The 17600-nt window shown below is 49.7% G+C and overlaps 1 protein-coding gene across 7 annotated transcripts in view; it reads right to left on the minus strand.

Moving 5' to 3' along the window:
* Positions 1 to 17600, minus strand: part of hdac5 (histone deacetylase 5) — a 66692-nt gene that overhangs the window by 26658 nt on the left and 22434 nt on the right. For all 7 annotated transcript variants that reach the window (XM_064314082.1, XM_064314079.1, XM_064314080.1 and 4 more), the window contains 3 exons: positions 2669 to 2937; positions 1274 to 1418; positions 283 to 388 (listed from right to left, as the gene is read on the minus strand). In XM_064314082.1, coding sequence (XP_064170152.1) covers positions 283 to 388; positions 1274 to 1418; positions 2669 to 2937 — 520 coding nt within the window. The remainder of the gene's footprint in view (positions 1 to 282; positions 389 to 1273; positions 1419 to 2668; positions 2938 to 17600) is intronic.

A 17600-nucleotide genomic window follows, 5' to 3' on the forward strand; every position in this document is an offset into this window, starting at 1 on the left:
ACTACACACTACGTGCCATAGTCCAACACTCACATCAATACCTCCAGTTAACAAAGTGCCGCTCACTCTTTTTAAGGGGCCGATAAATCTTTGAATGAATCTAAAAGGTGGCAGACAGCCAGTCTAAATCAATGGCCCGCGCGTCGAGGAGCGCGCCGCTTGGCCGAAAAAGCACTGCTGAAATCTCAGGGGGCCGCTAAAACTCACAGTAATTTACAGTAGAGCGATGGAATGATGGGATAAGCGCTGTGTACATCCCCCCCCTCCCCCACACACACACACCAGCACTGCTGAGCGAAGGAATGGTTCAGTCCTCCGGAGCACGGCTCTTTTTTACTGCGGAGAAACTCCTGGAGCTTCAGTTTCACCTCTGTGCTGGCGATCGCACCTGCCAGGACAGACAGACAGACAGACGGACAGACGGACAGACAGGCAATCTGTGTGAGAGAGAAGCTACTGCTAACAACCACTACTGACCTGCAATGTGCAAGTGCAGCTCAACTCAAGCAATGCGAAAACTCTGTTTTCCCATCGTACTGTACATGAGCTCATCTTGCACCACAGCCATGCCAGATATGAGAAGCAACCAAGCTAGTGCTGTGCATGCTGGGATATCATTGGCTTTATTAGTGGCTGAGCCATACCTATAAGGTAGCTTCTGTTTGCATATGCACTTGCTATCTCTCATTCTGTCCACTATCTCTGTTAGTTTCCTATCAGACCAAACAGCAAATACAGGAGACACAAAAGTGCCCTAATGTCAGTGTATGTGTTGTAAGTGGCCTGAAGAAGTGGTGTTGAGTGGTATAATAGTGTCTTATAAGACAATGTGGTGAGTGGTATCATGCAAGTGTCTGATGAGACAGTGTGGTGAAAGGGATGAGAGTATATTATGAGACAGTATAATGAAACAGCCTCATAGTACAGTGTCATATAAGTCAGAATAATAAAAGGCAGTAGTGTCCTGTTACAATACAATGCCCAGGTATAATGCCCATAGACTCTTGTTTTAGCCAGTGCAGGGACAGACTCTTGTCTTGGACAGTGTGACAGACTCTTGTCTTGGACAGTGTGACAGACTCTTGTCTAAGAGAATATAGTGACAGACCCCTGTGTATGACAGTGGAGTGACAGACTCTCGTCTAAGAGAATACAGTGACAGACTCTTGTCTTAGACAGTGCAGGGACAGACTCTTGTCTTGGACAGTGTGACAGACTCTTGTCTTGGACAGTGTGACAGTGTGTAAGACGGTGTGTATTAGACGGCACTCACTCTCTTTGCCCTTCTCCTTGTTCCTCAGCATGATGAGCTGCTGCTCCAGCCGCTGCTTCTCCAGCTCCTCGTGCCTCTGCTGCTCCAGCTTCCTCTTCTGCTCCTGCTCCTGCTGCCGCTTGGCCGCCAGGATCTCCTGCTGCTGCTGCAGAGGAGGCGCACGGAGCGTCACACCACCACACAACTACACCACCAGAATCAATCTGCCATGCCACTCTCCCTCATCCACCACCCCGCCACTCTCCCTCATCCACCACCCCCCCACGCCCCCTCATCCACCACACCATCACTCCCCCTCATCCACCACCCCGCCACTCCCCCTCATCCACCACACCATCACTCCCCCTCATCCACCACCCCGCCACGCTGCCTCATCCTGTTGCATGACCCACGTAGTGGCTGGCCCATGCGGGGCAGTGTCCATCGGCTTCCGGACGTTTCCTCACAAGCAGAACACGCTCTAACGGCTAGCGGTCCATTTCCAGGGAACAGATGGGGCAAACGCTCTCGGTCGTGGAACTGCCCAAGTCCCCTGAAGGGGCGCCCCCGGAAATATTTTGCGTGGCGCAAAAAATGAGTCACCCCCCGATACGTAAATTACAAAACAGCAAATCAAATAGTTGCCATAACAACAAAAAATCTGAATTCCTTGGCTTGTCCATATATTTTTATGCAGTAGTTAAACCAGCATGGCTCAGAATCCATTTTAAATGCACTTCTCATTCACAATCACTATAATTTAAACCACTTATGCAAGTACAAATAATTTTTTTCTTTCCTTTGTTTCTTAGCACAGCAGCAATTAAGTTCAACAATGATAATGAACTGACGGTAGACTAATGTTAACTGCAGTAGCACAAATGCATGCTGGTCTCTCAAACTCCTGTTCAGCACTACAGCCCTCCCTAAATGTCGAAACAGGTCTGCGAACTGTTATCCATGAAATTCCAACCCAACTGGTCTTCCCTCTTAAAGGAATTTGACCCACCTATCCGTCATCGACCCTGAAGCCAGCGTGCTGTAATCAGGCCAACTGTGAGCGTGCTCTCCGTGAACGCGCTGTCATCAGTGAGTGCGTCGTAGACGATGGCGTGGTCTGTGAGCATGCGGTCTGTGAACGTATCACCGGCGAACACGCAGTCTGTGAGCTTGTTGCCAGCACACTTGGTCTGTGATCGTATTGTCTGTGAGCGCACGGTTTGTGAACGTATCATCGGCAAACACGCAGTCTGTGACCCCGTCGCTAGCACGTTGTCTGCGGTCGTGTGCTCTGTGAGAATATCGTTGGTGAGCTTGCGGTCTGTGAGCGTACTGTCTGCGACCGTGTGCTCTGTGAGCGTATCATTGGCGAGCGTGCGGTCTGAGAGCTCTTCCCCAGCGACTGCGCAGCCTCACCTTCAGGTGCTCCTGCAGCTGCACCTCGTGCTGGCGGGTGAGGACCTCGTGCTGCTTCTGGAACTCGGCGAAGAGCAGCTGCTTCTGCAGCTCCTGCTGCTGCTTGAGCTGCAGCAGCTCCTGCTGCAGCTGCTGCTCCCGCACTGCCGGGTCCACCAGCCGCGGGTCCGTCCGCAGGTCCACCGGCCCGCCCCCGCCACCGCCCCCGCCCTGCTCCCCCCCACAGCCCGGGCTCTGCATCCCCACCGGGAGAGACGTCTTCACCTCCACTACAGAGAGAGAGAGAGAAAGATGGAAAGGGAGGAAGGATGAGCGATGGAGAGAGAGAGGAATATAGAGAAAGACAGAGGGGGAGAGAGAGGGATGAATGGAGAGAGAGAGAGAGGGGGGGGAGAAAGGTTATCATTATTATTATTATTTGGCTATACATCTCTGGTGTAGTGATATTGGTGTTGTAGGTGTTAATATTCTAGTTGTCACTGGTGAGGTTTATTTCCCAGTTTATTAAACAATTGCGTTGGAAATACTTTACTGGTCACGGCAACAAAACATAATTTGATGTCCCAGAGAGAGATACAGCAGGGCGCTGAACATTCAGTAACTCCTCCACCCTCTATGGCAGGAGATGGGGAGCAAACAATGAAGGAGCACAGGACTGCACCGCCGTCTCAACAGCGTTCTGACGCTACGCTACCGCGACCAGCCACCCGCCCACCTCACACGTGCTAACGGGCTTGATGCTAATAAAGACATGCCTGTTCCTGAAGACAGCCTTACACAGCTTATGGCTCTTTAATATTATTTCCCATTTACACACGGGGTATAAGCAGAAGCATTTCAGGTTAAGTATCTTGCTCAAAGGTACAACAGCTGTGCCCCTCCGGGGAACTGAATTTTCAACCGCTAAGTTTCAAGTCCAGTTCCCTAACCATTATACTACACTGCCATAGTACCCAGTGGTGTTACAGCACCATTCAATGCCTGAGTCAACACACAACTGAAACACGGCAGTTTCAAAACCTCTCTCATTTACGGGAAAAAGGGGACAGCAGAGGATCTGTCTGTGTCTGTGTCTGTGTGTGTATATGTGTGTTGTGTGTGTGTGTGTGTATATGTGAATTGTGTGTGTGTGTGTATATGTGAGTTGTGTGTGTGTGCGTGTGTGTATATGTGTGTTGTGTGTGTGTGTGTGTGCGTGTATATGTGAGTTGTGTGCGCGCTGTGTGTGTGTGTGTGTGTGTGTGTGTGTGTGAAAACGCGTGTGTAACGCGCGGCTGGAACAATCCGAGGCTGAATGTAATTATCATCACTTCAGCAAAGTCTCCCTGCTTCCACTGATCAGAGAACGGTGCATTAAATCACCTCCCCTGAACACCCCCATTGCCCCCCCACCCCCAAATGTGCCCCAGCACTCCCCGCAGGATGCCAATGATGAATATGCGCCCCATATCTCCGCTATACGCTGGTGGTTTGTGCGTGAAATAAATAATGGCGCTGGTACTTCTCTTTCACAAGCATTCCCCTTCCATCAGCGCCATTGTCCTCATCTGGCACCATCTTTACAGGTGTCTATAGCCGGAGCATATGTGCTTATATGGTTCACACTCAGTGGCATTACTGACAGCTCTACTTAGAGAGGTAATTCCTCTCTTCCCTCCACCTTTCGAACCCTTGTCTATTACATCACCATCATAAAGCACATGCTCATAATCAGCGCGTTTACCATGCAAGAGAGAGTGAGTCAGGAGTCCAATCTTATACAAACAGAGCCGGTGTGGGCGCAGGTTTCTGTTTTAGCCCAGTACTGAGATGCCTGATTCAGCTAATTAACTAATCACAATCTTCAATCAAGACCTTGTTAAGTAGAAACAGGTGTCTTGGTGCTGAGCTAGAACAAAAACCTGCACCAACACCGATTCTACCGATAAGATGGGACACTCCTGGCCTAAGTGTACGTACACCCGAGTTATGTGAGCAGCTGTGCCAGACCTGGCACACAGCATTCACAAAACAGTGAGTGCATGCTTTCAAATTTAAAGTGATGCTAACCTAGAACCACAATGCAAATCATAGATTCACACAGCTAACATCCATAAAGCCAGCCGGCTAGAGAGGGCTTCAATGTGGTAAACCTGACAGACTGACACTAGCCACCCCCCCCCCCCCCGCCCCTCAGCTTTTAGTACAGCGAGCAGAATGTACAGGGAAAGTAATAATCCCGTGGTTTTACTGCAGGGGGCGGAAGCCATTGGCTTACAGATAATGAGATTGCTCTCCTTTCTCGGTATCAAAATATAACCCCCAGTGATCTTGTGGGTCACTGAGTCTCAAACGCTGACGTCAGGGAGCCCCGGTTTGCTGGTCAAAGGGGCGTCTGTGGGGCAAGGCCACCAAATTAGCTTAGCACCAATTCCTGAATGGACCTCACCAAATTTGGAGCCCTTGTGAGCTACGTCCACAGTGCGACGATTAGCGATGTCAGAACATGCAAACAGGTTGCTTGGCTTTTGTCAAGATAGAAACAGGAAGCAGAAAAATACCAGTAAATGTATTTAACTATAGCCTGCAAACAACTATCTCGTTGAAGATATTTTTCTGAAGATTTTTGATAGACTCCTCCTATAATGTCCCTATTTTAATTTGGGGATGGTTTCCGAGGGTAACTCTTTGGGAATTAGCAATTTGTGTCGTTCTCCTAAAAGCACCAATTGAAATGAGGAGAAGACTGCTTGAAGCTGTTTGCACATAAATTATTTTATTTATTTTATTTTTACCAGTCAAACAAAGAGGCAAAGCTATACAGAGACGTGAGTAATCTCGTGGTGTCTGTTTAATAATAAAACATGCAAAGTTGAAATATTCTTTAATTCGAATAAAAATACACTATACATTTTTCCATCATACGTTGATGTCTTTGTCCATCTACTACTGCAATGAACGTGGAAACCTGATTGCAGTGTGCATCTGTGCGAAAATGTGAACACAGGGTCCTAGTTATTAGCATCAGCATTGGCCGATATGGCCATACAAATATCGGTTATTGATTGACTCCAGAACTTCTATAAAGTGCATCCATGGATGCAGCAGTCCAAAAGCTGATTTGTGCAGCTGATTATGTCTACGTGGCCAATCGACCTGCATGACAATGACTTAAAAATAGGTTAACCGCCAAAGTGCGAGGGTGTTCTAATTTAAGCGAAAGTGACGCAAAGCACCAGTGATGCTATCAGTGCTGTGGAAAGCCGCTAGAGCGGGGGTGGGGTGGGGGAGGGGGGTCGGGGTGACATGGCCGGTCTTTGAGGTAAAGTCCCCAGGGGTCTGAGTGATTAGTGGACGCTTGGTCCTGGATTGGGCCACTGCACCTCGGAGGCCAGGGGTATTTACGGAAGCCCAGAAAGAACAAATACGGCACGGAAATCCAATTAAGGATACCGTGACAAGTCGCACTACACCGGGCGCCAACTTCGCCGTGCTCTGGAGACGGAGAGCTCCACCACCCTTATCCCACCTTCTCAGACGTGGACAGCACTGTCGGCACAATGCTGAGGGAACACGAGAAGGAAAAAAACAAAAACTAGGGCTGCAGTGTATTACACCGCAAGAAAATCCCAATGCTTCACTCAGGATTGAACCAATTCTCAGAAATCCCTATTTTTTCACCTCCGCACGTCATACAGGATTATCAATAAGCCCTCTGCCGACGTAAAAAATATATATATGTATACAAATCAACAATTACAGGCAACATGGACAACTGAAACGCAGGTTTAAATAAAGACCAGAACCGTTAAGAGGAGCGTGGCGGTGACTGTGATAGCATGTTCTCTTTCGCAGTCGTATAAGCTGGCCTCAGAACGAAGGGTGGAATTCCAAAGCGTCCCACCAACACGCCACACGGCATCTTCCACCTGGCGTGACCCAGAAAAAAGAAAAAAAAAAAACCTGCTCATCAAAAATGCATACGGGCATTATATAAGCAGAAGAGAGGGAAAAGAGGGCGAAAGAAAGACAGAGTAAGAGAGAGAAAATGAGAGAGAGAGGGCATTCCTTGCTTTGCAGATCTAAGAGGGCGGAGCAGGAGGAGCTGGGGCTGATCGATGGGAAAGAAGACAGACACCAGAGAGGAGGTCTAGGGAAAGGCTGGCACGCTCAAATTCACTCATCAGATTATATCTTACTGCACACAGATTACTGTAATCGGCTGGAAAAGAGAGACTAAATATAGCTCCTTCTCACTCTCTCTCCCTCCCTCCCTCTCTTTCTCCCTCTCTCTCTTTCTCTCACTCTCTCTTTCATTCTCTCCCTCCCTCCGTTTGTTTCTTTATCTCGCTCTCTCTCTGTCTGTCCCTCTCTCTCCCTCCCTCCCTCCCTCTCTTTCTCTCTCTCTCTCCTCCTGGCAGTGATTAAAACCACAGCCAGTGACAGAATGTGACGTCTGTGTGATGGAAATGAGGTTATCAGCAGTAAGGCCGGGGGGTCTAAGGGTCAGACTCTGTGCCATTAAGCCAAGCATCAGATCACGTAGCTATTCCCAGTCTTGGTAGCTTCCGGTAGCTTCTATTCGATCAGAGAGAAAGGCTACAGGAAATCCACAGTGTGGAGGAAGCTCCGTACACTCTGTCATAACCAGTAGTGCTCATATGAGGTGGCACTACTGGTTATGAACTAGTGTTTATGTGTATTATGTCCACAGTCTCGCTGAACATTGGTAGCACGCGACCCTGGGTCTGAAGGTTCGACCCAGGGTCTTCGGAGAATAAAATAAATAAAGGTTGGTTGAAGGTAAGCACTAATGAGAGGGTGGGACAAGCCTCTGTGTGTTATAGAGGGGCATGAAGCTGGAACAGAAGTGCAGCTACATCCGTAATTTGCCAAATGTTTTTGGAGAGGGGAAAGGAGTTTATTATTTTGGGATGTGTGACAGGGGGGTTCCGCTGCACTGACTCACCCAATGCGTAACCCCCCTCCCCTCTTCTTCCACACAGAGACCTTCCTTTATAAGTAAACAGAAGTTCTCTCTGCTGATCGGGCGAAGGAATCTGAGTCTCATGGTTAGTCTGACGAGGACGTGCACATCGCGCACGCGAGAACAGAGAACAGACCAGCGCTCAGAGAACAGATCAGCGCTCAGAGAACAGATCAGCGCTCAGAGAACAGACCAGCGCTCAGAGAACAGACCAGCGCTTCAGCTCTTTCAGCTGCGGTAAGCCATGGGAATCACCGCCGTCAAAGACATGAGGCAAAATGTCAAATCAGAGTACATCTGACTGAGGTCATGTGACCCCAGATGGACTAACATAAACCCCAGTTGAGGCAAATCGACACAGAACATTTCACTGCTCATGCACCCTGCCCTGCTGCAGTCTACAGAGGCAGAAAAGGCACCGTGTGCAAAGACACACGTTCGCCCCCGAGCTAAAGCAACCGGAGCATGCAAGCAATGTACCCAGCATGCATTGCACAAACACACTGGGCGGTGAGCCGGCTCTTAGCGAGAGGCCGTGGGTAAGGAACATGCTTGATGGCGATTAAAAACAAGGGAATTAAAGGCCATCAGTTTAGTTTAATCACTGAATGGAGAGGACAGGGAGAGAACTGGCTAAGAGGCTTGTGAGCATTACCCGGGAGGTCCTCACCTCCAGCCAGCCCTTCTGCAGCCAGCTGTAGCCCAGCCAGCCCCCCACTGCTGTGGGGAGTGGAGGACCAACCCTCCCTGTCATTTCTGATCACTGCCCTAAAGCCCACACACCGCTCAGACTACATTTCCCACAATCCCATGGGCACGGCTCCCGTCACATTGACGGACGGCGCAGGAGGGGGAAACGAGCGGTGAATCTGGCAGGGGTGTGGAGCGGGCCGAGGACGAGACGGGCCGAGGGGCATGTGGTGAGGAGGCAGACTGGAGCGGAAAGAATGGGAAATTAGGAAAGGGTCTCAGTTCAAGGTTACAGTAAATAAAAAAAGAAACTCTCAAGATATGAAGTGCCTGAAGGCAGCAAAGGAAAGTTCATCGCTGTGGGCTGCAGTTTGCATTGGGTCGCCGTTGCCAGACGCCCGGTTTTCAACCGAAATATCTGGTTTTCAAGTCATCTGTACATGTCCGGCTTGTGGTCCTGATCGGACAGTGTAGTGTCTGGTTTGAGTAACAGATGGAAGAACTTTAGCATAGTTAGGGCCCAATAGCAGAAGAATTGGGCAGCACTGTAGCATAATGGTCAGGGGACTGAGCTAGTAACCTAAAGGTTGCAGGTTTGATTCCCAGGTGGAACACTGCTGTTCTATCACTGAGCAAGGGACTTAACCTACATTGCTTCAGCATAAATCCAGCTTTATAAATGGACGCTACGTCAAGGTGCTAATAAGTCACCCTGGACAAGTTTGCTAGTGGACATTGTGGACACTGTCTCCTAAATGCCTGTAATGTACAGTAATGTAATGTGAAAGAATGGATTGCAGGGCTGAGACGCCAGCAGACACAGAGCTCTGTACGCGTGTCCGCCAGGTTCGGCCGCGGCGCGAAAAGCTTCCAAGACGGTGGCGGTGCGAGACGAGAAAGCGTCCGAGACGCGCCCGAGGGACGGGAGGAGACGCCAATTAGTGATCGATCCTCCCGCGCCGGCAGACGGCGGATTAAACGCGGCTCCGCGAGACGGAGCTTAAGCGAGCGCCGTTACAACCTGACAGCGGCCTCCTCACGAAAGAGACGACACCGAGAAGCGCGGAGCCCGGAGGCTGACACCTGCCCACCTGCGCTCCACAGCACCCACCATGTTTCTCCTCCTTCCGCACGCACCTGCGCATCGTTTTCTATAAAATATACAGGCTATATTCGACACATAATGAAACCAAAACACCAAGCATACGCTTCTGAACACAAGTTCTTCATTTTCTCACCTCCACAGGTCTCTTTTTTTTTTGTCTGTTTTGCAGAAAGCTCGGATCACGTCATGGTTATTTTCTTCAGTAGCGCTACACCAGCTACACTTCAGAAAGCAGCGGAGGGGAGGGGGGGGGGGTGGGGGGGGGGATAGAAAAAAGCATGAATATTGCTTTCCAAAAATAGAACACAGCGACGTGCGGTAGGAGGCTGCCTCGTCAAGTCTGTTCTCTGCTCTCTCGCCTCGTTAGCCACACACGGAGGGAGAGAGAGGGAGGGAGAGAGACAGAGACAGTGAAGGAGAGAGAGAAAGAGGGGGAGGGAGGGAGGGAGGGAGGGAGAGAGAGGGAGAGGGAGAGACAGAGAAGGAGAGAGAGAAAGAGAGGGAGGGAGGGAGAGAGAGGGAGAGAAAGAGAGAGGGAAAGAAGGAGGGGGAGAGAGTGAGAGGGTGACAGAGTGAGCGCCAGAGAGAGAGAGAGAGAGAGAAAATGGTGCACGCTGAGCGAGGAGAGGTCCTGTCGGTCAGGATGAAATGATGGCGGGACGCGGGGCGGCAGGCCGTATTTAGGGGCGCTGGAGCGGGCGCTCTGCAGTTTGGACTCGGCCCCGGAGGAGGAGGCGTAAATAGCCCTGTGATTTCTGTCCCCCGGCCTCCCTACTGCCCTGGAAGCTCTCAGAGCACATCCTCACTCTGGGAAAAAGGAGAAGCAGCCGCTCGTCAGTGGAAGCCCCCAGAAGAGCATGGCGTGGGGGGGGGGGTGGGGATGAGAGTGAGGGTGGGAAAAACAGACACTGCGCCCCACCACTCTACTTCTGAAACCATTTGTCCTTAAATTGTTCACCTCCACACGTATCATTCACAGGACTATAGAACTGCAGATTCCAGCTGTGGAATCCAGCACTGCATCACGCACTGCTCAGTGTAGCAAGCAGGAAGGAAAATAAATAAAATTTGTTGGTACACGGTGAGATCAAAGAGGATGGAGAACAACAATAAGGAGCTCCCCATGAAGACTCACTCGCTCCCAGACTTGAAGCCTGAAAGTTTGCCTTTTGCCTCCAGAGAGTCTGGCCGGGCTATGTGCCAGTTTCACCGACCAATTTCATCAACCTTGACGGGACATCAAACTGCAGACATTTTTTAAATGTCTTTTTTAAAGACCCACCTAGTCTCTGCTGCATCATCTGTCCCATGTATCTGTTTTTCTGTCAGAACATACTATCATTGCGTTTTTGTTTTTTTTTTTAAACTTTGTTAGGCAGCCTTGGGCTCTGGAAAGGCACTCTATAAATAAAATATATTATTATTATTATTATTATTATTATTATTATTATTATTATTAACAAGCTAGGAGTCTCCAAACCTAATGCATGAAAAGCTTACTATAATTATTATTATAGTCAGGGGCAGTTCTGTTGGGAAAAGGTTCATGTGTTTTCCTTTCTCAGTAATCTCAATAATAAATAAAGGCTAAAAAAAGGAGCAAAAAATCTGACCAGTTCGGCCGTTTTCATCGCTGCTGCTGAAACATAAGAGCATAAAAACTCCGGCCTTCTCTCCCATGCGGCCGAGGAAGGGGAAAAAGTTTGACAAACCCGCATTTATCAACCTGCATACCAGTCCCAACGCAGGAGGCAGATTCCCCCCCCCAAAAAACGCAGAGCATAAACACGGCAAGGATAAAATATTAACAGAGAGCCCCGGCCAGAGCGGCCGCCGCTGTTTGTGTGTTCTATAAATGTTCGGCCATTGACGTCAGGCGCTCGTACGAGGGGGGAACGTTGTTTTCTCTCCGCGAGTGGGTAAACTTCTCTGCGTGATGCGGAATTCATTTTGCAGCCATTTTTTAAGGGGGGTGGGGGGGGGGTTCCAGGATACATCCCAGATCAAACAAAAAAAACGTAGCTGGAAAAAACGACTAAACTAAACTAGGCATAAACTAGGGGAACATGTTCTATAAATAACTTTGCGCACACCTTTTATGAACTCGCGTTTGTTCATGTCAAAAATAAGACCTTTAATCTCGAAAGTGAATGCATTCATCTTGAGAAAGATTAAAGAACGGCGAGCTTTGTGAAGCAATGTTTTTTTCATGAGACTCTCATTAAACCTCAGCTGTTCCAGTTTGCTGAATTACAAGCAGCAAGAATGAACGAATGATCACGCTAAGCCAAATGTTGATCTTGTCAATTTATACTATTGCCAAATTGTAATACACCATATCCAGCAAAGAAATCTGACTCAGTGAATTAATTAATGCAGAGCAGCGGGGTATCGCAGTGTTCAGGAAAGCGCGTTTGCATCCTCCGGGCTGTGGGTGTGATTCCCAGGTGCGACACCATCGCTGTAGCCCTAGGTACTGTTTCTTCAGTAAATATCCAGTTATATAAATCGACTGCGTGTAAAGAATCTCTCTTTGAGAAGTCGCTCTTGATGAAAGCTTCTGCTAAATGCCTTTAATCTGAATGTCACAAAGGTTATAAAATGGGTTGTTTCAATCCTGGATGCTGATTGGCTGAGACTACGTTCTACGGTGATTATAAATCCAATACAGCAAAAGCCATTCAAGCAGCCTGTTTGTAAACAGTATCACTCCACGCACAAACCGTTACTTATGAAATAAAATTCAGAAATAAATAATACTGGGTCGTTAATAGTTTCTTTATGTTGTAACCGTTTTATAAAAGTGCTATGGCACTCGAAGCCATGCGGTACAATGAATACTGACACGCGTCATGCCTAACAACTCCCCTGTAGCTGCGAATGTATTCACGATACTGCACGGCCTCCAGTGCTGTATTGCTGTATTAGTACCTTCAGTTCTAGTACCATGCCATTCCATTAGTACTTGGTGTGTTGGCTAATGAGACTAGCCATTGTCAGTTCCAAGCATATGAGCACCCGGGAAGGGTATTTGGAGGACTTTGAGAACAACAGAACCACCCCCCAGCCCCCCCAGAGGAGCCCTGAGGACGCGAGCCCGCTCCCATGGGCCCTTTCGGGATTCAAATAACTTTATTTGTCAGAGATAAAAATAACGGCAGGCTTTAATGAAGTCGGACATTCTCCCAGGCTAAAATAAAACCCAGAGGTCTCCCCCTGACCAGCACAAACAGCGAGGACCGCCCAGGGACAATCTGTCCCCTAAACATTTTTAGGGGGTGCACAGAAATCCGGAGCTGTAAACCGGAGGGCTGCAGAGGACAGTGTCTGATGGATGCTGCTGCGCGTACTCGCCTGGTTTGGGTTACGGTGGGGGGGTGGGGGGGGGCACAGCTACGGTATATGCTCGGACGGATACACGATCACACCTTTTTGGCTTTCGAGCAGCTGCTGGCTAACATTAAAGCAAGCTCCAAACTGCAGCACGTACCCTGGGCATGTTATACTGGCCAAAATGCCAAACACACACATGCAGGTCGTGTTCCTCCATGCACCATGTTCCACTGGCCAAAATGCCAAACACATACATGCATGGCATATTTCTACATGCATATACACCCACACAGGCCGTTACATGTGTGGTCACATGTAAAGGTTGCCCTTTAACCTTTTGTGGTGTAAGACCACAAATATGCAAATATGTCCTTAACTGAACATTCCAATGCTGATGTAACAATCGCTACTGGTAACTGAAAGCAAAGGAGTTCTAGAACACTGACTTGGAATGTTGAAGAAAGGTTCCAAAAAAAAGCCTACTCTTCAAAAAAGAGCACAAGGAGTAAAGGAGGCCAGGTCTCAGCCATGGTTTATCCCACTGGCCTGTTTTTGATGCCATGTGGGGGAGCCTTGAGGCCTCCGTCGCCGAGATGCCGTCCTGCCTGGCGACAGCCTCAGCGCGAGCCAATTAATCAATGCTCAGAGAGCGGGCGAGCGGAGGATCCGGGGCACGCCTGGAGTTCCCCAGCCCGGCCCGCCGCTGAGGATCCCGCCGGCTAATGAGTGCCAGGGGACGGCGGGTCTGCCCGGCCCTCCTGGCGTCAGGCAGGATGGATGTACAGGAGATTCCTCCTCCTCTCGGGACGCCTGTCCGGAAACGCACTTCTTTTCTTGGTCTCCCGTTTTCGATGCGGCCCCACCCTTACGCCCTTATGCAAGCTCAAATGCAGGAGCAGGGATGTAAATAGCAATGCTAATGTGCAGCAGACTGATCCGCTCCAGGTTTTACATCATGCGCATTTGTGTACAGGTGGGCTCCACCCAGCAAGCCAGCACAGCTTCTTGTAAAACCTGGAACGACACGCATGGGAGTGCAGCTGTATGCACGCAAATACAAAAAAAACAGTAAAATGGAAAATGTGCACAAGGTCAAAGGTCACAGGACAAACCCAGTGATAATATTCCTTCTGGGGGCCACCACCGTGGATGTTTTTTCACTTGTCCACCTGAGAAAGCTGTGCACAAACATTACACAACTAACCCCGCGTATATAAACACTCACACCGTACCTATATTCTCCACAGACCATTTCCAAGAAATGTTAGAATGCGCTCTTAGCATACTCTAACCGACCGCAATTTAATTTTACATCCCTAATAATAGCTGACCGCATCGACTCCACCAGTATGCTTTGCATTAGCGTGTGAAGAAGACGCGCAGAACGTCAGCGCTGCATATTGCATTCTATAAATGTCGGTATCTGCAGCGTTGCCTTTGCTAGATGTCCCAGCACCTGCTAAAGCCAAGCTGTTCCTCCCCTGAAGCCGGGTGCAAGGAGATGTACAGAAATGAGTCAGGCTCCTCTGTCCTCCGGTACAGGTTTGACTGACGGCTGGAAATGGTCACAGAGACGGACAGTGACCCGAGGGGCTCTGAATCACTCCGCACCAGGCGGCTGACGCCATCACCCCACCGCTGGAGAAACGTCATTCCTGCAGCCGCCTCGGCACAGATGACTCACTTTCTTCCCCGCAACCAGGCATGAGCACCAGAACCTCAGGTGTTCCAGAAATAAAATAAAGCGCCCGAGCCTTGTTCTGGGCAGAGCTCATCAGGGCATGGTTACACCACGTTTACCTTAGGCCTTCCGTTATCGTTTCCTTGGCTTTCTATTAAAGCTCATTCTGAACAAATGCAGAACCCCTGAACACTCAAAACAGCATGCGCAGGCCTCATGAATGAGGTAGTGGATCAGCGTACGAGAGAGTGACAAACTGGCACCAGCGATATCTAGCTTAGGCCACTGCAGGGATACTGATGGGTCATGTGGAAGGTGTATCAAACTACACAAGCGTCACCCAGGGCTCAGGTTAACCCCCCACAAAGCCATGTCCTCCACCAAGGTCCTCCACCAAGGTCCTCTTTGGTGCCATCGAATCAATCCGCACGCTTACACAGAGCAGAGGAATCTCTGCCAATTCCCCACGTTTGGTATTCCAGGTTACAGTAACTGTGTTGTGAGGACAGTTCTGCAGTAGACCGTGAAGGCCCCGTGGCAGAGTGAAAGTCGAACAAGCCTTGTTGAGATGTTCCGAGGTGCGTGCGGCATGAATGCCTCTTTGCCCGTCCTCTCCAGGCAGGTGGGATTGTGGGTAGAAAAGGGTACAAATTCGCTCACCTTGGAGTGCTCTGGGTGAGAGGTAGAGGTTTAAAGTTTCTAAAGAGGCTATAAATACCCCCCGTCTCTCCCTCGCCCCCCTCCCCCCGTTCACGACCCACGGGACGGGAGGTGAAGCACAGTTTAGGGGACAGGACATCGGGTGGGGGGGTGGTAAACAGGAGGGGTATGTCATGCTTGTTGTTGCGCCAACAACAAAAATAGCGTGGCTCAGCCGAGGGCGGGTGGCGGTGGCGGGGGGGCGTCGAGTCGGAGTGAAGGCTATAAAAAGAGCGACTTGTTTTAGCAGCCTCTTAAAAATAAAACCGCAAATGTTCCCGCACCCTCGTGCCACTTGGCCCGTTCCAGCTCAGGGCTCCAGTGAGTAACGGCGCCGTCCTCTCCCAAAATCCTCCACCTGCTGCCGCCGTCGCCCATAACCACCCCACCCCCGACCTCGCCACAGGCCGGTCACTCCAGCCATCTGTTTCAGCGCCGCTTCTCACTCCACGGCGGGGCTGTAGCCTCTGCACTCTGGCTAACGCGGCGGAGTCACCGCTAGGCTCCGACAGCACCTGCAGTTAGCAAAATATTTGGCGGCGATAAAGCGAGGGGAAATTACAGTGCGGGCTTCCAGCGGTGCAGTGGGGACCACCTCCCAGCGCGGTTGCCAGATTGGGGGATCCAGCTTCGTGCGCGCGCAGACTGCCCAGATTAGAGGACGGGCGCGAGCTGCTACGCAACAGCTAACGTCGGCGCAGCTGAATCAATGCCCGAGAAAACCAGCCCAAACATAAGAGCATAAGAACATCACGAAGACCAGAGCAGGCCACTGGGTCCAACACCGCCTCATCATTTTGCTCATATTTATAATAACAGCAACAAAAAATACCTGAAATATTAAAGAAAATATTTAGACCAGGTGCACACCCCTTGCATGGAGCCTTCGGGCTCACACGGCCCTGTAGAGTCATGGTGCTTTCAGACAGAGGTGTATGCGTGGGACAAAACCCATTTCCTTTTGCCTTGGCTAAAAGCAAATCAACTTCTACCCTTCTACCCCAACTTCAACGTAACGCAGCGGTCGATATGTTTATGTGCCCATTTTTAAAATGAAACGGGGAGATGCTTCTTATCTGTACTTACATCAAATTGGCGTGAAAGTTTAATAACGTTCTGCTCAGCTATTTGTAAGGTCAGCGATGTTCGTCAGCCCAAACCAGAAGGGCTCCAGTGAATGTTCCACAGGGCTACTGTATCGTTAGCAGCAGCGCTATTCGTCCTCCAGCCACCGGCTGGTTCGAGGGCCAGATAAACGGCCCACACTCCAGGCCTGAGACCAAATCCCGTCATTTGAGCGATTAGTCAACGCCAGTTTCTATGGATCATATTTTTGGCTTTGATGAGACCACGTCTTCACTCACACTCAGGCACTACAGGGAAGAACCCCGCATATCAGAGCTATTCAACTGGCAGTCTGGGTACCAAATACGCCACAATAGAGACGTACTCTGGGCGCTTTCAATAAAAACGCACGTCTATTATTCAAAATGCATCAAAAACTGACAGAACACTCAGTAGGCTAATTATATTGTTTTTCACAGATGTACAACAGACCTTATTCATCGTTTTAGGAAGAGAATGTCACCGGCCTAAATGCATAAGGCTTTTATATTGTTTTCATAGATGTACAATAGGCATTTGCATTCATATTGAGGCATTTAACAGACACTCTTATCCAGAGCAACTTAAGCAGTTTATAATACATTTATTATATAAAGTCCATTAATACATTTTCAGGGCTCTACAGTGCTCCAATTTAAGAAGGATGTGTGTTAACAGGAACAAATCATTTAGGAGCATATCTACAAATTGGGATGCATTAGTCTACATCCCAATTAGCAGAGGTTAGGTAGCACGTGATAAGTTAGGAGCATATGTGCTCCTTGGAAAAAGGAGATCTGCTGAAAACATACAGGTTAAGCACCTTGCTCAAGGGTACAATGGGGCCTACCTGAGAATCAAACCTTCAGGTTACAACCCCAGTTCTCTGACCGCTACACTACACTACCATCCCTTATTCATACATCATTTCCATCCCCACAAAGAAGTTGTTTAAAAACCCTGTTAGGAAAAACGAGGACATACGCTGTTATACAGCTGAAACGACGTGGTCCTGCCAGCAGTGCTCTCGCTACGCTCCGTACGCGGACGCCGTCGACCTCGTCCCAGTACAGGCCGGCTCTCGTCTGACGTCACTCCGGATCATTTGGCACGACCCCGGCGAATCGATGCCGCGGGGTCGGCGTTCAAGGCTCGGAACGTCCGACCGCTCAGCGGTGGCGCGGAGACGGAGAACCGCGCCCGGCGACAGCAGACGCGAGCCGCGGCGAAGCTTCCGGGACAGCCGAGAGCTTCTCCCCGTGGCGGCCCCGCGCGACCTGGCGAAAAACCACGCGGCAGTGGGTGTGCTGAAATGCCAAGGACCCAAATTAATCAGGGGCTCGGCACGGAGGCG

Source organism: Anguilla rostrata, chromosome 17 (assembly GCF_018555375.3).
Source record: "Anguilla rostrata isolate EN2019 chromosome 17, ASM1855537v3, whole genome shotgun sequence".
Classification (NCBI taxonomy): domain Eukaryota; kingdom Metazoa; phylum Chordata; class Actinopteri; order Anguilliformes; family Anguillidae; genus Anguilla; species Anguilla rostrata.